The sequence below is a fragment of the Fistularia commersonii genome, chromosome 16, assembly GCF_037954325.1.
Source record: "Fistularia commersonii isolate RoL2024-O1a breed Wild chromosome 16, RoL_Fcom_v1.0, whole genome shotgun sequence".
In the NCBI taxonomy this organism is placed as follows: Eukaryota; Metazoa; Chordata; class Actinopteri; order Syngnathiformes; family Fistulariidae; genus Fistularia; species Fistularia commersonii.
In genome coordinates, this window is record NC_141299.1 from 11041147 (window position 1) to 11064126 (window position 22980).

Consider the following 22980-nt stretch of genomic DNA (forward strand, 5'->3'; position numbering starts at 1 on the left):
TTAAATTGAAGGCCACGAAAAAACACTTCGAGCGGGAGTTCTATGCCGTGGGCCCACGCATGGGGAGCAGACACGCAGCATCGGTAGATGACCATAAAAAGCATTTCTTGACCCGCCAGAACCCCCTCCCTCCCTCCCTCCTCCGCCCGCCCCCGCAGTGTCCCGCAGCTCCGGCGCGGCCCCCGCCGCCCGCAGGGGAGGTTAGAGTAGCACTTGGGACAAGAGGCGGCGGAGAAAAGAAACGCACGGGGTTTTTCTTTTCCTTTCTTTCTTTCTGTCTTTCTTTCTTTCTTTCTTTCTTTCTTCCCTTTTCCTTTTTTTTAACCACAGTAGACGTGCGTGCGGCGGAGCCGGGAGACGGGGACGCGGATCACGCATTCCTTCGGAGGCGCGCAGGGGAGGAGGAGGAGGAGGGGGCGCACAGGCGCACCTCCTGCAGGGCGGCGTTTACCTCCTGCAGCGCTGCAGGAGGTTATAAAAAAAAAAAACTCCTTGTCTGTTGCATGTTGAATCCCGTGAGTTTGTCGTGCACGCGGACACGCGCACGTTTTAAAGGCAGCATGCAGCAACAAATGCAGAAACAACATAAGAGAGACGCACGTCTGAATCCAGCTGAGACCTGGATGATGGTGAGGAGGAGGAGGAAAAGGAGGAAGAGGAGGAAGAGGAGGAAGAGGATGAGGAAGAGGAGGAGGAAGAGGAGGAGGCCACGTGGTGGAAAACTCTCGAACTGAAGAGGAGAGACTCTTCACCCTGCTAGAATAACACTTGTTTGTAAATGGGGGGGATAACCCGTATGAATATTCCACAGATTGGAAGGGCGCCTGGTTGCCAAGGCTGTTGGCCAGGCTGTCTCTTCCTCTGTCTCCATCACACACACACACACACACACACACACACACAAATCACAAAAATAGTACCGTTTTTGTGTCCCCGAGGAAGGTTGGCAGGGATTATCTTTGTTTAATGAATGGGCTACAAGTATTCATCAACACGGCGAGATTATTGGGCTCTCCCTTCTGCAAGGCCTAGAACTTCTGCGTGCATGGACACACACACACACATATATAAACACACACACGCACGCACACACTCACACGCTGCAGCCAATTAAAATGCACTCTCCTCCGCTCTATCCCTCCACATCTGCCTCCCTTTTCTCCAGCGCCGAATGGCGCAGAAAAAGAGGGGAGGCCGTGAATGGGCGCTCATTGAGATCACAGATGGAGTATGGCTTTCTTTTTGCAAGAAATTTGAGAAACACCATTGTCCCCAATCAAAACTCAATGTGTTCGCCCACAATAGCTGCGGCTTTGAGCCGCGCCGCTTCAATTGGCCTTGTTTTTGAAACTTGAAGTGTTCGGCACAAAGACCTGACCCTCCTGGATGTCACCACCGCGCCGCCTCGGTCGTGTGTGTGTGTGTGTGTGTGTGTGTGTGTGTGCAAAAAGAAGGAAAAAAAACACAATTAATATGAAGCTGTAATTACTCCCCTCCACGCCACTGCGCCCATTCAGAACCCCACTGGCCCATTTATTGCTTTATCCCATGCGGTTGATAATCCGAATACCAGAGGTTTTTTTTTTATATTATTATTATTATTAGGCCGCTGTGGCTGCAGACCAGACCGAGGTGGAGGTGCGAGGAAACCAAGGAAATCCATTTACACCGCGGTCATTCACTGACAACTTCATAATAATCGTTGTGTTATTACTAATTAATGTGTGTTTTATGACGTTGACCAATTACAATCATTCGCAAAAAGACCCACTTTAATTCACTTTAATTCATCCATTCTTCGTTATAAAACGTTTTCGTTTTAAAAAAAAGTTTCCAGGCCATTTGCTCAAAATAGTGACAGAATGCAGGATAATATGGAACTAATTTAGTAAATAATGAACGAATTTTTCCGGAAGTTAAATGCAAATGGGATTTTTTTTTAAGCCGAGCGAAGATCCCAAAGTTTAACAAAAATATAAATTAGAGCGGGAGGGTCATTTTGAATCATATTATTAAAACGAATAGGAAAAAATAAGTCAATTCGTGCAAAGTTAGTGTGCGGTGTAATCGTCGTGAACATGAGACAGCGCAGAATCATTCTGCCAACGGATTTTTAAATGCATTTTTTTTTTGGTTAAACTTTCGCTTGGAAATTTAGTTTCTACAAATGACGTGCTTTTTTTAATCATTTAGAGAAGTGAAACTTCGGGCCGAAAAAAAATGAAATTACACCAAGTAACTTCATGTTTCTTTTCGAATTGATTTTAATTTGTTTCGTTCCGTTGCTGTCAATAATCCCATTATTTCGTTCAGGATCACATTTTGACAAAATCAAAAGCAAGAATAATCCAGTGATCTCTTATTATTTTGTAATAGGGCCGTTAGGATGATTACTTTACACACCAGAAGGTTTAATATTTATAAGAGGCACGTTTCATTGCGCAGACAACACGAAAGGTGAATTTGTTGCTTCACTCTTTGTAAACTAAAAAAAAAAAAAAGAATAAAATCCTAGCTCTGCTCTCACTAGCAGAGGCGTGTATTATGACTTTATGAGGATCACAACTAATAATTATACAAACACATGAATGACCTACTTAGATTTATAGGAAAATTGATTTGTTCTCTCTCCACGTATTTAAATCTGGCATTAAATATTAATTAACAATATTGCTTTTTTTTGTCGAAACACCCGCTCCTCTATATTTGCTCAGATGAGTTCATCGGGCATAGCAGAATCATCTTGTGGCTGAGCACTCACTCAACACTGGAATAAATACATAAATTATAATAAATAAACAAATTATAAAGATAAATTAAAAAAAAAAAAAAACAGTTCCAATAAGGAAGTCCACGTTTTTTTTAATCTTTATTAGATTACTTTTGAGTTTCAGATCCAGATGTTTTAAAAATCAAGATGACTTACATGGCTACTAATACAATGTTTTGTTTTCTCTTCGTGTCTATACCCAGCAGAACTGAGAGAGGGGGAAAAAGAGAGAGAGAGAGAGAGGGAGGGAGGGAGGGAGGGAGACCCCCCCCCCCTTTTGTGAGCGGTCCACAGCCAGTGTTTCTTTGGTCAGGGACGCTGCCTCTGAGAAAGTAAACGTGGGCTGACCCTCCAGGTTAGAGGCTGGTCTGGGATACGAGCCCGCGTCCTGTGCATTGGGGGGGGTGGGGGTGGGGTCCCACTTCAAAAGGAGGGAGGAGAGATCACTTGTGTCAGGAATTTTGTTCCCTCGCCAGCCAGCGACATTCTTGACCCCGGCGGAGCTGGTTAAACATCACGGCCTGCTTTCCTCTATTGTTGTCAGGGAATCAAGGCAGGAACCTGATGTTGCCACCAGTGGATCTGTGTAAGAGGAGGCAGCAGATTAAGCTCATTACCAGAGACACTTTCTCATCCCTGGGTGTCCAGTTTTAAAGGCTCTGAGCGACACGCTGATTGAGATGTCCAAACACCGACTGCCGTGTTGGAAAACGGCTGACATTATGGGGCGGAAACATGGCACCCTTGGCAAGAATTAAAAAAAAAAAAAAAATCCTCACCCGGCGAGACACACAAAATAGTACCATTAGAAATAAAGTCTGTTTCAACATGCAGAAAATGTTATTTGTGGAGATGTTGAGTTTTCATTTCACACTGGTTTCTCCTGATTCTTTGACCTGGACTTCCATATACATCTACCAAGATCAGATCTTTGAAAGTTATGGAGAAAAAGTTGGGTTTGATCGATTCATGGAAAAAATTCTATAAGCGACTAAATATAAATTATTTTACCTGACAGCATGACAAGTGGAATAAAATGAAATGTTTGTTTTTTTTTTCCAGAGGGGGGTTTATAGTCAGAAATAGTTCAGTACAAGAATCAAGTCAGCCAAGATAGCAGCAAATGTAATTGTGGTCTTTTACGGAAGATGAGAGTACATGAGTCTGTTCTTCTCATCAGGAGAGAGAAGTAACTTATCCACTTAGTCACCTGAAAAAAGACTGAAACTGTGGCTTGAGCACCTTCCCAAAATCAGTGTCATGATGATGCAATCAATCATCCTGTAATTAGTAGCCCCCTGGTTGCCCAATGACTACGAGCAGGGACTCGACAACTAACGTGGTTTGGGAGGCGTGATTGAATGCATTGGAATGAAAATGTGCATAGTCACATATTTTATATTCATCCGTCCATCATCGACCGCTTATCCTGCACTCGCGGGGATAACGGAGCCTATCGCGAATGCCATCGGGTGAGAGGTTGGGTACACCCTGGTCAATTGCAGAGCCACAAAGAAGAGATGTACAAAAATTCACTCATTCACAAACCTGGGCAATATTTCCCAATTAACCTCCTGCATGTTTTTTGATTGTGGGAGGAAACTCAAAGGAAACTCGCACAGGAGAATCCACAAATTCCACACAGAAAACCCACCCTTGGCAGTGGACCAGCATCCTTCATGCTGAGGCGGAGGCGCTAACGACTGCACCAACCTGCCGCCCATCTTCTACTTTCATTTCCTGAATTTTAAAGAAGAATTTGTCAATTATTTCAGACCTAATTGTATTTTTCCCCTGTGAAGCAAAGACGTGCAAGTAAAGTCAGGCATGTGAGAGGACTGTCAAGGTGTCTCATAGGCATTTCCGGGTCCGTCACCATTATCACCTGCAGCAGTACAAAGGAACACGCCTGAGCACATTAAAACCATAAAGCTGCGTGATAGAAACTGTAATCTCACACTTGAGCAGAGCTGCACTATGTACACACTGTTCCCAGAGGAAGACACACTCTGACAGATGAGCAGAGATGCACCTATCTGTTGCACAAACAAACTGAACTTCACGCTTGGCAGGCGCCTCGCCTTCGCCCTGAGCAGCACGGGTCTGTGCAGACAACATACACAGACACAGTTTACGTGGACCTGATGTCAAACTCGCCCAAATACCCGTGGATATTTAACATCTGTCCAAAGAGCTTTGCTAAAGTTCAGCGTTTCCCTTGAGCAGAATACTTAAACACGAGACCCGCCACTCCTTCGTGTCAAATTCAAGCCCTACTCTTCTTTGCCGGGTCAAAAGCCACTATCTCAAATGAGTTCTGAGATAAAATTGGGGTTTCTTCTACCCGTCTCTTCAGGGCGTCAGAGATGACGATAGAATTGAGTTTTATTTCACCTTAAATTTGTGATCAATTGTTTGTCAGACTTTCAAAATACACAAGGCAGAGCAGACTGAACTCGCTCACCTGGTTGCATTTCTTCCTGCCATTTGCAATAAGTGACACTCCGTCTCCCTACAAAAGGCCGCCAGGAGGAAATGTTATCATTATCTTTAAAAGGCAGCAATCTGCAAGAGTACTGATTTAAGGACTCTGGAGCAAATTTGATTAAAATAGGAATCTACAGTTGACTTACCTGTGGATTTATTCAAATTAATTTTTTGAATTACCTTTTTTTTCTTTTATCTTCATTCAAACATCTGTGGATTCGTGCTGCTCTCTCTTGCTGCCACTGCCTTTAGCAATATGTCTTGCCTGGTCAAAGCTGTGGAAGTGTGGCTCGCTGAGCACGTTAGGTCGACTCATTCCTTGCGTGAGAAGCAAGACAGCCGTGGAAAAGTTGACAAAAACAGGCAACACACTGCAGGTTGCTGGTGTGAAAACACCCTGCATCTCCCAATTCGTTATGTAATAGCACAAGGATAATGGGCACGATATGAAAGATTCGACAGAAAGGCTTGACTTGAGACAGTAGGATGGTTAGACAGCAAAGAGAGACAATATTGTAGTGTGTGTGTGTGTGTGTGTGTGTGTGTGTGTGTGTGTGTGTGTGTGTGTGTGTGTGTGCGCGCGCGCGCGCGACCCCGCGCATGCAATTAACTTAAACAGATCCCAGAAGAGAGGAGATGATGTTCATATTCATATATTTTATATAATGTATATCAAACTAAAACAGCATCAAACTTAAAAAGGATCAAGAGAAACAAAAAGGAAAAAAAAAAGAAAAAAAAAACTTGAGCAAATCGTTGGCTTGCGGAGCACCGGTTTCTACAGTCGGAGGAGTGGAAAGCAGATATCTCCCATTGCCATGGTGACAGAAGAAAGAAAGGTGATGGGTCGGGCAAAGGAAGGGGGGGGCAGTAGGGTGAGGGTCAGGTAGGGTAAATACAGGTGAGCATGAAACAGCCCAAACCTCTGCAGGGCAACATCTATTCTTGCTGTGTTTATTTTATTTTTCAGCATATTTTTCTTAAATTTAAACACAAAAAAAAAAACATATTCTAAAAAGCAGCCTCGATGTGTTGAGTGTGGAAACAGGAGGACAAGTGTTGCACCATGTTTTTTTTTTTGTTTTGTTTTTTTTTGTCAAGTCTGTCTCTCAATGCCATCATCTTCCCGTGGTGTGTTTGTGTTGTGAGGGGAAAAAACCATGACACACAGTTGGAAATGTGAAGTGTGTGAGAAGGGGGTTGACTGGGAGCCAAAGATAGATTTGGGGAGGAGTAGGGTGGGTTTAATGTTTGGCTCTGTGCTTGTGATACTGTCTTTGCTCCTCTGTACACTATGAATTCATGTACCATGACCAGGCCGAGGGCAGAGAAGCTTACTTGCACTTGTGTGTCACTGGACGCGCATGCCAGTGTGATTATGTAAGTCTGAACGGTGGTTCTTGTTTATGTTGTCGTGTGTGTCTGCTCTGTAGGCCAAGAAAGCTGGCGCCCATGCTCGGTGACTAGTGTGTGGCCAGCCAGTCCATCAGTCCATCAGTAACTTGGTCCTCACAGCTATCGGGAGGGCTAGTTCTTCTACTCTTTGGCCTCCAGGAAGAGCGTCTCCTGTGGGAACAACTTGGCCTGAAGCAGAGTCGACCCTGAGTCCAGCTGGGTGATCTGTGGAGGGACAGGAGGTGGTGTCAATCCAGTGGACTCACATGATTATTTTTAATAGTTACTCTGGAAGTGTATCGATTGTTTTTTTTGTTTTTTGTTTTTAATTCCTACATTCACATTTCACAACTCCTTGGACACATGAAACAAACATATAAAACAATTGAAAGGCAGATCATGCAAATGTTTATTCAAAACTGTCTTTGGCCATTCATCCAATACCAGTTGGACTTTTCTGCGCATATGCACGGACAAACAAACATACATACACACACACACACACACCAGTTCTACAGTTTGAAATGCTGTAAAGGTGTCTTATCCTATTATCTCACAATCCTAAATGTAATTTTTCAGATCAATTCATATCGTTGTGGACCCTCAGGTTATTACCGCTTCTGAAATCCCTCTGTGACATTGTCACCTTACCTTATACGAATCGAGACCCAGGTGGGGTGGGGGTGGGGGGGTCAGTCTAGTTCTAGTGCTTCATTCATTCATATGTGCGCTTGTAAGACAATGTGTACATTGTGTATTATTCTAAAGTGTGTTTAAAAACAGACAGTCTAGGCGGTTATGTGGGAAGCTACGGCTCGGTTTCCCCAAGACAACCATGAGGTTTTCTTTTTCTTTTTAGGCTTCGATCCAGAACAAACTGATAAAGGTTACAGGAGAGGACAGAAAAGTGTGTTTGTGTATGTGTGTGCGCGCATGTGAGAATCTGAATGAGACAGAAAAGTAGCAAGGATTAAGGGGAGACCTTTGTCCGTTTGGATGGCTGATAATGACTAATTTTACCGATGAAAAGGTCGAATGCAAACGTAGCCGGTGACTGAGAGAAACATTTTTTTTTTTTTCAGTTTATTCTCCGCGCAACTGCAATTATCTAACAGCGGATTAATAACACCGTACCACCCACAACGGGGCTGATCGAGTTAGCCAAAGTGAAAAGGGGTCTGACCTGTGTTTGTAGAAACAGGACAATCTGATTCCCTCTCTGACACCCACCACCCCTGTGGGCCTCTTAGCTTATGTGAGCTAATCACCAGCAGGGTTGTGTTACATCGGGCCAATCTAACACCTGGGCTGTGACAGCGAGGTGGTGTGACAATAAGATGTGTCCAGGGCTTATCTGATGACTGCTGCATCAGCCCCTCTGATTAAGGCTCCTATTCTAGCCTCATACCGGGATAATTAGGCAGGTCGCTTGTACCTGTTATGGCGGGTCAGAGGGCAAGCAGAGCGTGGAAAAAGTTGACCCCGCCGTGGAAGGGAGGGGATGGGTCTGAGAAGCACGGACGGGCGGGACGACACATGAACTCTGACCATGAACCAAGTTGCTTTCTCACCGCCACTTGACCCGCTGCGAAACACGACAAGTGTCTTACTACTGACACTACCATATAATATTTCGGTGGGCCAAGGTCAAACGTTCTCATACATGTTATAGGATGGAGACAAGTCAGTTAAATAAGAGCAAGGGATCCACATCTCCTCTCTCAAAAACTTTTGACAGCTCTAATATCTTAGAGTAGGTTGAACACTAATAAACAATATTAATTTGAATTACGCTTTTCAAAAAGAAACAAGAAAAAGACAATCAGTCAGGGGAAGATGAGGGCATATCAGCATCAGACTACCTGTCATGTTCCCTGGGGGTGGTTTTGGTGGTCTTTGACTCCATGTCTTTCATCCCCATGTCCTCATTTCAATGTGTCATTTAGACTCTTGACTTCCCAGCAGGGTCGTGAGAAGTCCGCTACATACATGGAGGGGCTGTCACATCCACCTTAAGCCACTAACTCTGTCAACCATCTAACAGCACAGCAGGGAGCGAGATGCCATGTAGAGCAGTAATATGGTGTGCGTGTGTTTGTGTGTGTGTGTGTGTGCATGTATGTGTGCGTGCTTGCGTGTGTGCATGGTGCGTGTCGCAAATATATTTCATCCCAGTGCAGGGAAAACAATCAGGACTCCTGCGCTTCTTTTCCCACCTCAGGAGTGGCGTGTGGCAAATGGCCGCCATGCTAATGAACCCGACAGGCTGTTATGACACCACAGCATCAGGTAAGAGTAAATGAGGCTTTAGGGTGGAGCAGGTGTGCATATGGATCCGTGTCTGTGGACAAAACACAAGCGCACAAGTGTGTGTGTGTGTTTGTGTGCATGTGTGTGTAGATGCATGTGCTCAAAGTGAATTTGGATGAGTTTTGTGTTTTTATTGCACCAGGGAGAGATGGAGGGGGGGGGGGGCAGCATCTGACTGAAAAAGAAAGTAGGGAAACAAGATGCCACACTGTCACAGGAGACGGGCACCATCGGTGATTGTTTACATTGTTATCCAATTAACAGACCATAAGCATGAAGGCATCTGTCAATAAACAAAGCTGTTGTTTTTTTGTCTGCTCACTCTAAGCCATATATTCTCCTCTCCTGTGGCATACATACAAACATACATGCATGCAGACATACATGCATAATACATGAATAATACAGACACAATTTAGCATCCCCGCTCTGACGTTTGTTTTCAACCTTGAGACAATACAGTTTTCTCGAGCCGCTTTTCCATTATTTGTAATGAGGGAACCATCGGACGAAATGCAAAGATGAAAATAACATAAATAATTTCACATGGCTAAATGGCATTTGTGTTCTTGAAGAAGTTAATCGAAATTATTTAATAGATTCAAGCAGAACAAATAAAATGAACGATGCTACCTTGAGCAGAATCTAAAGGGGGGAAAAAAAAAATCAATAAATGGGAGCTCAACATGATAAACAATGAAGGCAGGTAAAAAGACAGACGGCGATTTTCAGCATTTTTTTTGCATTAAGAAAACTCCGTTTTTTATAATTCTTAGCTGAAAACAACCTCATACGTCTTGTAAATCAAAGAGCTGACTACAAGAAAATTAGCAGTTAGGATGAAGTTTCAAATAAATACTACAGTTGTAAGATGGCAAGATCAAAATATATAAAGCATTGATAGCAGTGGAGGGGGCCCAGTGCAACGCCGAGAAGTCAAGAGAAAATAAACACAGGCCCCTCAAGATGTCCGTTTCCAGCATAATGAAATGTGCAGCTGAAATAACGCATTTTTAAAGAAAGCCATTATGGGCCTTACTATGTTAATTAAAACCAAATAACTTGCCTGTTATAAACTAGTGTTGTCAAGTGTTTATTTGGCCAATTACAAAAGCAGTGGGAGATCATTATCTGCTGCCAGGAGCATTGACAGCACGTAGCGCTGGAGCACGAACAGAAAAGAACGGAGCAGAATACAGTACTTCAAAGAGAGGAAGGCGTTTCGCCGACTGGACAGGGTGGCAGTAATGAAGGAAAGAGAGGGAAATAATTAGGAATGTGGAAGGAGAAGAAAAAAAAAAAAGGAAAGAGCAAGCAAAATAAGCAAGCAAGGTAAGTTAGAAAAAAAAAACTTTACGATTTAATAAGGTTAAAATAGGAAAAGTTAAGTTTAATTGCAAAGTGAAGGGGCTTTGGGGGAAGAGAGGGAGGTACAGGGGCTGGGGAGAATGAAAGACCTGGAGACAGAAGGAGGGAAGGCTGGAGGGAAGAGGAGGAGGGCGAAGCTGGGGGGTTGGCCAAGAGTAAAATTCAGCGACTGCCGCTTTTAACATTAAGTGATCGGGGAGATACTGGCCTCAGATGGAGCCACGACATTATTCATATGCTTGTATATTTAGAGAGATGCCAAAGTAGCTCCCAAAATACCTGGGCTTCATGTTATGCATAGAGGAAGGACATACCTGAGGCGGTTATTCTAAATTAAACTACTTAGAAAATAAACTGTCTTAGTTCTTCGTATACTTTCAGATAGCAGGGACAAAAAAAGAGAAAATATCAAACACGTCCAACAGATGTAAAATCTATTTCATTCAAGCGTGCGGCTCTTTCTGTACCGCTGTTTATTTTTTCAGAATCTCAGGTTTTGTCTAAAATCACCCTGGACAGAGCTGGAAGAAGGATTAGGGAGAGGGTGAAAGAGAGTACAGTATCACAGTGAAGAAAATAATACAGCAGCTTGACAGTGTTTGGGTGTCTGTAAGTAGCAGGGCAGGAAAAGGCAAATGCAGAGTAGGAAGATGGGATTATTATCCCAGCAGTCTGAACATGTTTCACCACAGGTTGAGTGGAAAACACCTTAGGCTTTTCAATGGTGGCTTGAACCCACTCTGAAAAATTGGGAAATTCTTGAATGAAAAGATGAAAAATGAAACACTAACCCCCCCGCCCCCCTTCATAAAACTCGCTGACTGTCGTAAAAACGGAGAAAGGGTTAGTTCCCAGAGCATGGCTAAGCCTAGTACAAATGATGCCAGTGTAAGGCCTGCTGTAGTGCTGAAGAGATAAGCCAATGATACCAAATGCTGAGAAGGAGACTGGGACCAAAAAACTTGGGAGGCTAAAACTGTTTTCTTGGCAAAGCGACACGAAGGTGGCAAAAAAAAACAAACAAACATGAAATCCTATACGTCTAATGTTTTATAATAACGGTATAGTTATAAGTGGGATTTAAATCTAAATTCCTACCTCTTTGCCAGTAATGCGTGAAACTCAGTCAAATAATATCCCACCTAAGATGAATCTCATGCCAGCTTGAGGAAAAACCAAACAAAACATTGCTGTTTCAATTTTTTTCATTTTTTTCCCCAGCACAAATAAATTTGCCTTCTCTATTAAAAAATATAAATATAAAAAAATAACCATTTGAATGTGTCAAAGTTAAAGTTAAACAAACGGAGGTCAAATGATAGGCAGCGGGATATGAAAACTAGAAAAGGGAAAGAAGGTTTCAACAGTTGTGCAGTATTACAAATGCAATAGTGGTCTATCCTCTATCCTCTGATCCTGGCAGAGCAACAGTGAGAGCGTCTGGACGGGATGGGGGCTTTTCTCTGCTCCCTCTCATTTAATTACAACAGAGAGCCGCAGGATTAGATGGAGGGCCTGTGTTCATAGCCTCGTACTGGCACCAGAACCCACTGGCTTCTCCCTTCTCTTTCTTCAAATCTCTCTCCTTTCTGTTTTCTGGGATTATCTTCCATCTTCCACTTTTTAATATCGTCTCAACTTGTGTTCTTTATCCTTTTTTCTCTTTCAGATTGTTTCTATGATTAAATGTTTTCTTTGTATAAGCTTTGTCTTCTCTGTTCTCTCTCGACTGGTTCGGCAGTCACCATCCTCCTCTCACTTCTCATCCTACCCGTCTAATCCTCCCATCCTGTTTTTGCTGGAATTTCATCTGCGATGCAGACACATCTTTATCTCTGTCTCAAACACATGTTTACTCTTGATTATAAAGAGACAACTGTGAATCCTTTAAGTGACAAAGTTGTGAGTGGGGCATGTGTTTGCTTGAAAATATTTGTGCATGCGCTGAAGTGTGTGACTGTGACGAAATGAGGGGTGTGAGCTATGTGCTAATGTGTGTGCTAGTTTGAGGTGTTTGTGCCCGACTGGTCTCTAAAGACTAAAATGGCACACTGCCTGGGCAAGTCTACACACACAAACACACATGTGCATGTATGTGCGCGCATACAAACACGCGCACATACACACACGTGCACCTATATAACCGCTGCTATTCACCCCTCCAAAAGCACTCCTGTCCTGATTAATGGAAATCCCATTTTTGTTTCCAGGAGGATGGCTAATTAAAGCAGTAGTTAAAACTGTGCTCATTAGCTCGCCAGTATAGAGAGCGGCGACCGGGCTGTCTAATGACCCGTTGTATCTGGCAGAGAGCTGCTGAACGTCGGCAACAGAGCCGTGGAGATTACTACTGTAAGTGCTGACAACAGTATCCTAAAAGTCCAAGTGCAGTGTATCCACAATGGACTTGATGCTAATTGAAATTCACTCTATATTAACTATAGGCAGGTGTTTGAATTTACTCTGCCGCGTGCGTAAAAATGGTGCACAGTAAACAGCAAGACGTAGATGTTAATTGATGAATGCAGTTCATGAGGGGGGAGGGACAAGTCAAAAAGACAAGTCAATAGGCCATGATGTACCAAGAATATAGCAGCCAGTATTTCTAGAGGAGTTAAAAAAATAAGACCGATGTGTGCGTGAAATCGAAGAGACTTAATTGTAAACAAAAGAACACGAGAGTGGACCCCTGACCTTGTAATAAACAAAAACCCCAAAGAACCCAACAGAACATCAAAAAAAAAGAATTTAGACCAAGACTGAGACATGACCTTCAATTTCGTGAGAAAAACACACCGGAGAGCAAATTAAACACAAACAAAACTTAAAAAAAGTAAACGAGAGTAAAGGTTTTTCACCCTCATACAATGATAATGACTGCTGAGTAAACTTAGGGACTCTCTTCTTTAAAAGTAATATACCCTACACTATTTCCCCTCTAAACAGATCATATGTGTGATTTGATCTGCCTGTTTTGGTGCACATTACAATAAATGTACGAGCTAAAACAGTCGATACATCTGCCCTTTATACCTTCAAGACATCTCTGTCACGATAGAAATCATGGAAGACACAACAGATTGCCTTCCCCTGCACCCTATTGACAGCTGTTCCTCGAGGTTTAGCTCATCCCACACAGAAAAGCCAATTACAGCTGTGGATTTTTCTCCAGCAGAGTTGTTAGCTTCAGCGGAGAGTATTTCACAGCTTGTGACTGTGGTGAGGACACATTTAGCACTTGTTTGTGTAGGCAGTAATGAGGACAGTACAAAACTGAGCAAGGGCTCTGGGACAATTCAACTCGCACAACTGTTCTCTACAATGGCTGAAGCCTTCTTAGTGTTTGTGCTCGTGTAATAAAGGCGCGAGATATAACACTCACATTTCTACGAGGGAAGGTGGTGAGGAGCTTGAACTCATCAAATGGGTATCCCTTGGAGGCCACAAAGTCGAAGAGGACCTGGAGCTTACAGCTGCCCAGGAAACGCCTTTCCAGAAACTCGCCACTTGGTGTGCGGATTCGCAGTTTGCTGATTTGTTCTCCTGAATCCTCATCAGGCTCCGGCGGTAGAGCTTGCTCCAATGACAAGCGGATTGCCTGAGTGAAGGGTCAAGAGAAGTACAGTCCGTATGACACATTAAATGAACAAAATATATTCATCACGAGCCTTCAGCACGCTGGTTGCACACCATTTATCTTGTTTTTTGTGTTAATGTTGGAAATATCACCTGTAGGGAGAGTTTGAAAGACAAGGATAGTTCAGTTGAGTATTGCTTTTGTTTTTCTTCCCAGGCATTATAAAGTTATGATAACAAGAATGAAATTATTCCAACATACAGTAATAATAAAAGGTTAATCACATAAAATTGTTGATGATCAAATTGAAAGAGTTAGAAAAATCACAAAAAACATGATTTTGAATATTTTCTAACATATTGTCGATTTATTTGTGCCATTGAAACACTGTCGTATGCAAAAAATTAAAACCATGAAGACTCCCAATAGAATAAGACCAGAGAGATATTCAATCAGATTATAATTAAAAACTGCTCTTTATCTGTGTGTTGATAGTAAACCTAAACCAGAGATTCAACAGTAACACTGGCTGTTATGAAGATGACGGCACACACTATTCACACTATCCAAACAAGTATGACGGACATGCCGAGAAGTTGCTCCCAGAGTCTGATTGCAGTACTGTTGCCTCACGTTAATTAAAAAGATCTTCTTGTCCTGAGAATTTTATTAAATTAGTTGCCCTGTGTCTCAACCTGTTCCCCAAAGTCGGATGGATCTCATAAGGCTGTAAAGTTACACTACATCCCGTCAAATAGTTTCTTGCTGTTGCTCAGTCAGAGGGGGAATCTAAGGCTGAAATACATTTGACAATATTTTGACTACAAGAGACTGCTAAAAGTTGCTTTATTAAATACTATTTTACAAACTCTACATGAGTTTATCGTCAAAAGTAATGCAGCAGCTTTACCGGCACAAAACAAAACCATCAACTGTCATATTTCACTGCAAAGCTAATCAGCTCTCCTGTGTGCTAAAGAGGGTGGTTCGTCTGTTCCCCTTGGGTCCCCCTCGTTTTTCTGCCTCCACCCTGCCCCTGCTCCTCCCCCCGCTTGTTGTTCAAGTTTGGCCAGCCAGGGAGCATATGCTGTGACAACACGCCCCGGCTTTATTTACACACCATAATGCAATTATATTTCATAAGAGTGTACAACAGTAGCTCATTAGCAGCTTCTGGTGTTGGGTGGGCAGGGTAGGGCGCGTGCTGCTCCACCATCAGGCCCCTTGGGTACAAGACCTGATGCTGACTGAGTTAAAGGGGACCCCTGGGACGAACTATCACACGCGTAAACACACGTGTGTAGGTTAGACAAATGCATGCAGAAAGTCAACCACAAACACAAGCATAAACACCCACAAAAGTGAGAGGCAGCGTCACTAAAGAAAACCACATCTGGTGGAGTATGTCACTTTGGCTGCGCCACACTTAGCTGGAACCATTTCTTCAGGGCCTCCAGCTTCACTCAGCTAACCACCAACAGCAAACAAATAATGGGTGGGGTGGGAGGCACAGAACTGTATGATAAGGCCTTGTGAAGGAGGTAAATAGTAAAGGGAACCGGTGAATTCCCACAAGCATCAAAACACATACGCAACTGCCTCCCCCCCCACTAACCAGGCCAGCACTTTCATTTGCCTATTCGTTGAACAAAGGCCATGTTCATTCTCTAATGGTCTGGTGTTTTAAATCTATAGTTTTTATCCATACTACAGGATCAGTAACATGAGGTTGAAGTTGAACACTGTGGAAACGAACATGTCCACAATGTCAGGTGGAACTTTTCCAGGGGTGTAAAACGCATCATCACGGGGGCTCTTTCCAAGTGAACCTACAATGAGTAAACATCTGGTCAAATGACATTGTTGATAATTTGTACATTATCTGATTATTTGAAATTCCACAAAAATCACAGGGAAGTAATTCTACCCCACTAAGGGCTGTATAATAAGCATGAAGTGATCTAGTGAGATGTCAAATAATCATCTATTATCTCTGTGTAAATAAATAATTTGAATGTTTTATCAGTACGCAAATAGCATAAAAGATAAGAAGGTTGAGAAGTAAAAACAGATAGCCTATGAGGCAGGATGTTATTTACATAGGAAGTGTTCATCACAGAGGATTTGAGTATCACTGCAGAAGGCTAAAAAACAAACAGTGAATTGGTTTGATCAACGGCTCCAAGTGAAATGTAACCCAGTCTTACACAAAGGGGAAAAATGAGATAATATATCAGGTTCACCACTTTGTCTGTTTTAAGAACATCTGATGTGATCTATGAAGTCAGTTAACATTTTCCTTTTGCAATAACTTGCATGTTTGTTTGTTTTTTTAATTCAATCATTTGCTTTTTGCTTATAATAAGATGTCATAAAATAGGCTTACACATTTGTTGGAAAAAAAATACTGATAGGAATGCCAAGAGGTGATGTGTTACATAATGAAAACAATTGTCACTCATGTTTTCCCATTACCTGTCCTACAGAGTGCTGCTGGAAACAAGTGCACAGGAAAACAAGTATCTTTGAAGCACATACAGTCAGGTCAATAAATATTTGATTCCCCTGATATTTGGCAAGTTCTCCCACACTTAGAAATCATGGAGGGATCTAAAATTTTCAGCGTTGGTGCATTTCCACTGGGCGACAGAATCTAAAAAAATCAAAAATCACATTGTATTTTTTTTTTAACAACTTATTTGTAAATAACAGGGTCAAATGAATATTTGATCCCTTGAGTCAAACAATTATAATATATATGGTACAGAAGCCTTTGTTTACAATTACAGAGGTCAACCAGTTCCTGTAAGTCATCACCAGGTTTGCACAGACTGCAGCAGGGATTTTGGCCCACTCCTCCATACATATCTTTCAGGTTTCAGGGCTGTCGCTGAGCAACACAGAGTTTCAGCTCCCTCAAAAGATTTTCTATTGGATTTAGGTCTGGAGACTGATTGGGCCCCTCCAGAACCTTGATATGCTTCTTACGGAGCTACTCCTTGGTTTTCCTGGCCGTGTGCTTCGGGTCATTGTCATGTTGGAAGACCCAGCCACGACTCATCTTCAATGCTCTGACTGCGAGAAGGAGGTTTGCAGTCGCAGTCGTCCTGGCCCCTGTGCTAAAAAATACCCCAAGAGCATCATGCTTCCAACCCCATGCGTCACTGTAGGTATGCTATTATTGGGATGATACTCATCCTTCTTCCTCCAAACACAGTGAATGGCGTTAAGACCAAAAAGGTCTATTTTGGTCTCATCTGACCACAAAACTTTGTCCCATGAGTCCATGGAACCTGCCGTGCGATACATGGTTCTAAAGCATTACGTCTCAGTGTATTACTGACAGTAGCCTTAGAAACGGAAGTCCCAGCTGTCTTGACCAGCTCCCCCCATGTAGTTCTGGGCTGTTTCTTCACCTTTCTTAGCATCATTGATACCCAATGAGGAGAGACCTTCTATGGGGCCTCAGTCCAAGGGACATTGAAAGTGGCCATTAGCCTCTTCGTTTTCTGACAATGGCTTCAACAGTTCACCAAGCTGCATGGCAATTGCTCTGTAGCCCTTTCCAGCTTTGTGAAGGTCAACAATTTTGTTTCTTGTGTCTTTTGACATCTCATGGTGGCTGCTACACTTTTGACAGATTGTGGGGGGCACAGGTGTCTTTCAGAAAGCGAACACCTCAAATAGGTGCTTCTCAGAATGATGAGCAGAGTGTAGTTGGACTCTTTAAAAGGAGAGGAACGGGTCTTTGAGGGTCAGAAATCTGTCTGAAAAGCAAGGGATCAAATACTTATTTGACCCTGTAATTTACAAATAAATTGCAAAAAAAAAAAAATCATACAATGTGATTTCCGATTTTTTTTTAAATTCTGTCTCTCACAGTGGGAATGCAACAACAATGAAAATTTTATACCCCTCCATGATTTCTAACTGGGAGAACTTGCAAAATCACAGGGGGATCACATACATATTGACCTGACTGTAAAACATATATCTGGACAGGTTCGCACCCATATCTATTGTTGGAGGAAAATAAAAGTACCATTGTCTCCATACAGATATAGATTGCTGGCTTCTAAAGAAAGTGTCATGGATGCTGCAAAGTACTTCATTTCTTTACATTTTCATAATGTAAGAGATCATATTTATAAGTTATGTGTGAAACAATGTCATTGTGAAAAATGAATCAGTAATTTCTCAAGTTGCCATAATGAAAACAATCAACTATGCTGACAGTCAGAGACAGAAAAAAAGAAAGATTAATCAACTGTAAAGTAAAAAGAAAAAAACAAAACAAAACACAGCAATCACTTTTCTGACAACTTCAGAATGATGGCTGTCAGACATGGCAGACTTTGTTGCTTGTGGTATGTTTCAGGTATTCGGTCTTCAAGAGGGAATTCAATGAAAAGAAATTGTATCGCGAAATGTTGCTTTAGTCTAAAAGTCTCTGTGGATGAGTACAGTGTTACTGTGTTAGCACAGGAGACACCATGGAAACCATGAAACTTGGGCAAAGAAAAGTGATTAGAGTGCACACAGAGTTTGGTTAGAGGACAACAGGGGTATATAATTAAGATGGTCGGCCCAGTGCGCTTTTGTTGTTTTCTGTTTAACTTAAGTGACAGATCACCTGAGCAAGCCGCCGGGTCACCCAATACCTCTCCATGCCCTGAGGCTTTCAGCTGTTGAGTCAACAACAATCAGGACTACACTGTATTACTATAGTGTATTATAACATTGGTGCGGTCCTCACAATTATTATTTTTCCTGTATGCGTGACAGTGTGTCTGCCTGCGTATTTGCCAGCCCCCACCTTACATACAATAATTGTTTTCCAGTGAATATACCTGTTTGCTTAGGCTATGTGTAGGTGCACCAGCATGTGGACATCAATTACTAGAGTCTTTTGTTCACTTTGGTTTCAAAGAGGTTGTGTGCTATACCAAGGCAAAGCGGTTAAATGGAACAATAAAGGTGTATGTGTGTTTAAGATGACATTTGCAGTGATGGGCCTCACTGTAATTAGGATATTTCATTCTTCTGAAATAGATTTATGCCCAATCACCCGAACCACACTCTTCACTGGTTGATGTCTTTTTGTCAATATCGCGATCTCAATTACCGAGTGAGAGAAAGGAAGATTAATGAAACAGCACAAAACATATCACCGTGTACTGGGAAAGCACATCATTATTTAGCTCTAAACTGATGAAGATAGATTATTAATTTGAGTAATTTGATTAATGTGAATATGATTAGGAAGCTGCTGCTCTCTCACCTCCTTCTCTTCCTCCTGCTCCTTTCTCATCTGTTCTTGACGAACCTGCTCAGCCTCTTCTCTCTCTTGAGCTTCTCTCTGATAAAGAAATTAGAAATAAAGCCAAACAATTATTCTGAATTATGATGTTTTCAAATACACTGTAATTTCTTTTTCTGTTTTTTTTCTTTTTTTTTTTTTACTCGATAGATAAAAAAGGAACCAAAAGATTAAGACGAAAACCTGCATGTCATGATGTAGAAGAGAATCATTTACTTAAGTTTTTTAAGTACCTTCTTACGATCAGCTTCTAGAGACAGGCGGTATGCCTCGTCCTGCTCTCTTTTCACCATTTCCCTCGCCTCGCGTTCATCCTGAGTAGATCGAGAGAAAGAGTTGTGGCCATTAAATGACAATAAAGGATGCACAACAACAAAATAATCTTGTTGCTGGGTGTGGAGGCCAGAAAGAATCAGGAAAAGAAAACTTTGTATGTCAAGTGTGGTTATGTACAAATACCAGGTATGAAAGAGTAGCACCAGGGGAGAATTCATCGTGACCAGGCTGTCATTTTCCTAACCCTGAGCCCTTGAATGATACCTAATCTCTGTTTCACCATCCCCTTCGCTTTTATTTCACTCAGCTTCACTCTTCCTGTTTGTACAGAGGGAAGGGGACAGGCGGCCTTTCTCTTTTTACCTGCTGTGGCTACAAAGTGTTTTATATAGACTGAGACTAAATACGAGTGCCCATTGTGCTAACAGTGCACAGCCATTAGTTTTCTCTTTTCTGAAGGCCCATGCTGTGTGCCAGCCCGGATATGGGAAAGTAAGCTCATTGTGATGATCTGAGGGCCAAGGCGCAGCTAGGCGGTGGGTAAGCAAAAGGACAGTGTGCATTGTAGTGTAGAGTTAGGAAATGCAAAGGATACATTTGTGCTTTTAGCCTGGATAAAAGGTGAACATTGAAAAGAAACTGTAAAAGAAGGGGGATGAAAGCATCAATCGCAGCCACCATGAATGAACTAGACATGAGTCAGGCTCACAAATTACTCACAAATTACCATTCTATCTGGACATATACAAATGTGCAGTTGTGTTTTACAAACACCACGACTAATTATGAAATGCACCGAGTGTGAAAGGCTTAATGACATCAACAATATGAAGATGTGTATCTGCTCAAATGGCATGTGTTTAGATAAACCTCTTCTCTGGAGGAAAAAAAAAATACACATTTTCTGTCTTGGCCTTTCACCAAATTGGCCACACTTGTGTATTTTTTTCAGTTCTAATTGTGCCCACTTTCTGTGCTTTGGGTCAGAAATGCAAGTTGGCAAATAATAAGTGTTGGCATGAAGAAAAGATTGAGGAAAAAAAATGTTTGCCTGTTTCCCCGGACAGGAGAAATGATCATTACACATCATTACACAAAACTTCAGTCTTGGTGTTTTTGTTAGGCCCACACATTTACTGAAAGACTGAAGCATTGTTTAAATTATTGCACACGAGGGAAGTCCGTGTATTAAACCACATTCTAAAAGAAAACGTTTCTCACTCGTGCATAAATACCATCTTTAAATAAGGTAAATCAAAGCAGGATCCTTTCACAGCTGTAAATTTACTAGGAATTTACTAGCTGTAAATTTATACTAGGAAAAATTGCAATTTCACTGATAACCTCAACTTTAACAGACAATGATGATTATGAGATTAGGAGTGAGCGTCACTGGCATTGCTGAGTCAAGGTTATATAATTACTTGTTGGTCTACCAGCATTTGGAACGTACATACAGATATAATGTTGGGACACAGTAATAATTGTGAAGCCTCAACTCACAATAGCCTTTCACCAGTCACTTGCTAATAAGTTGTACGGGGGCAGAACAATGACTTCACAAGTGCTTTTCTCACAGAGAGGTAGAGGCTTGCTGAGTTGAGTCCAGGTTTTAAACATGTTGAAAACCCATTAGGAAGTTCTTTCTTATCCACATTTCAATCATTGAGTCAAATCAATGTGTTTAAATAAATAAAAGAAATAAAAAAATGAAACATATTTTGTATAATGCATTGCAATAAAAGTTTAGTCAGTTCTGCGAATGCTGCTTGATTTAGTCTATTTTTATCTACAGAATAGTTAAATGTTTGATGTAGGCAAGCTTTTTTAAATGTTTTTATAGTAAATGTTTCAAATATTACAGGCTCTTGTTAATTCAAAGACAGGCAGCCTTTTTATTAAAATGAGGTTTGTTTTTTGTTTTTTTCAGTGATCATTCCTGTTGTGGTCAGATGCCATCTCGAGATTTTTGAGAACATCCCTTGAAGACTTCGGTGTCCTCTCATGCAACAAGGACATGTATGTTTGGCGTTATAGAAAATTGTAAACATAAACTGGATAGAAGTTTTGTTGAACAAGGTGTGTTGGGTCAATATGGCTTTGATACAGGAAAAAGTGCGCCGATTAATTGCTATGTTTCTGGAGTGTTTCACTGTGAAATGAACTAATAATGGCCTGAGATGCTGACCACAAGACCCTCAGTGAGTAGTCAGTAGATCACTAACCGCTAAGCTTAAATGCAGACAACCATCGGAATGACTGGCAAGTCAGTCAGGACGGTTGAAGTCACAATGTGGTTGTCCAGCTGCTCCGCTTCCAGACAGACACAAAAGTCACTGTCAAGGTGGAATGTCTGGGTTGAGTGGATGTCTATGTTCCTGTCTGAGTTTGCCCTTGGAGTGGTGAGGTGGAAAAAAGGAGAAAGACAGAAATAATAGAGAGGGTGGGAATAATGCCAAAGAAAGAAAATGTAGAAGAAATTTTAGAGCCGATATACTGAAGATAGCATCTAAGCAGTGGCAAATTTTGTCCTCAACCCTTTTACCTTGGGGATAGGAGAGATGTTGTTGGATACAGGCAAAATGAATACACTTCCAATTCTTTAATAACACTGATATATTTCCTTTAGGGTACTGCATGAAATAGAAAATACAATCTCTCATGTGTCTGAAAAAGGTCAGTCTAGTCATGAAACACATGGAGACAAAAATAGATTTTTGTATTGAGCATATCAATACATAAGAAGAACAGAGGGAACCTGTTGCTTATTTCTCAGATTTCTAAAATTAGAATTAATTTTAAATGCTAGTAGCTCTTTTAACCCCCTTTCTTTATACCTGATTTGGATTGAGACAAGATTTAGTGGGACAGAGGGACAATAACACTGGAAAAAAGTTTCACTCAGGAGTAAGTAACAAACCTTAGGAGTAAAGAAAGCAAGGGAAGATGCATGCCTGTGGTTGTGTCTGTGTGTGTGTGTCTATGTAAGTTATGTTGTGTAATAACAATTCCAATCAATTCTTCACATACCTGAGATGCTATGGCTTCAAAACAGCATTGTTGGGGAAACTGTTCAGTTTGGCTCACTGACTACAATCATGAAACACCAATTCAAAATGACATCTGACGTCTACAGATACAGTAGTCAAAAAGGAAGAGCAATGTCAACGAGTGACAAGTGTGGGAAACTAGTGGGACAAAAAAAAAAGTGTTGTTTTATTTTGCTGAATGTAAATAAAGTTATGCAATCTCTGCAAGTTCTGACTGGCTATCAGGCTATCCATGACAAAGGCAAAGTTGTCTTTGACAGAGGATCTTGTTGTGGCATTTTTTTTTGTATTCTTGTCTAGAATATGGGCTGTAGACAATTGTACCATCAAGAGAAGAATTTACAAACAGATTGAACATGGACAGACATGTCCATCTTCTAACCATAGGCTCTAGAGCAGGAAAAGAGTGGCAAATAAATTGAAAAAA

At 41.7% G+C, this 22980-nt stretch overlaps 1 protein-coding gene across 3 annotated transcripts in view; it reads right to left on the reverse strand.

The window, feature by feature from the left end:
- Positions 1-5893: 5893 nt before the first annotated feature.
- Positions 5894-22980, reverse strand: part of faf1 (Fas (TNFRSF6) associated factor 1) — a 57032-nt gene continuing 39945 nt past the window's right edge. For all 3 annotated transcript variants that reach the window (XM_086161366.1, XM_086161365.1, XM_086161367.1), the window contains 4 exons: positions 19461-19541; positions 19189-19266; positions 13713-13928; positions 5894-6877 (listed from right to left, as the gene is read on the reverse strand). In XM_086161366.1, the coding sequence (XP_086017492.1) occupies positions 6794-6877; positions 13713-13928; positions 19189-19266; positions 19461-19541 (459 nt within the window). In that variant the 3' untranslated portion in view covers positions 5894-6793. The remainder of the gene's footprint in view (positions 6878-13712; positions 13929-19188; positions 19267-19460; positions 19542-22980) is intronic.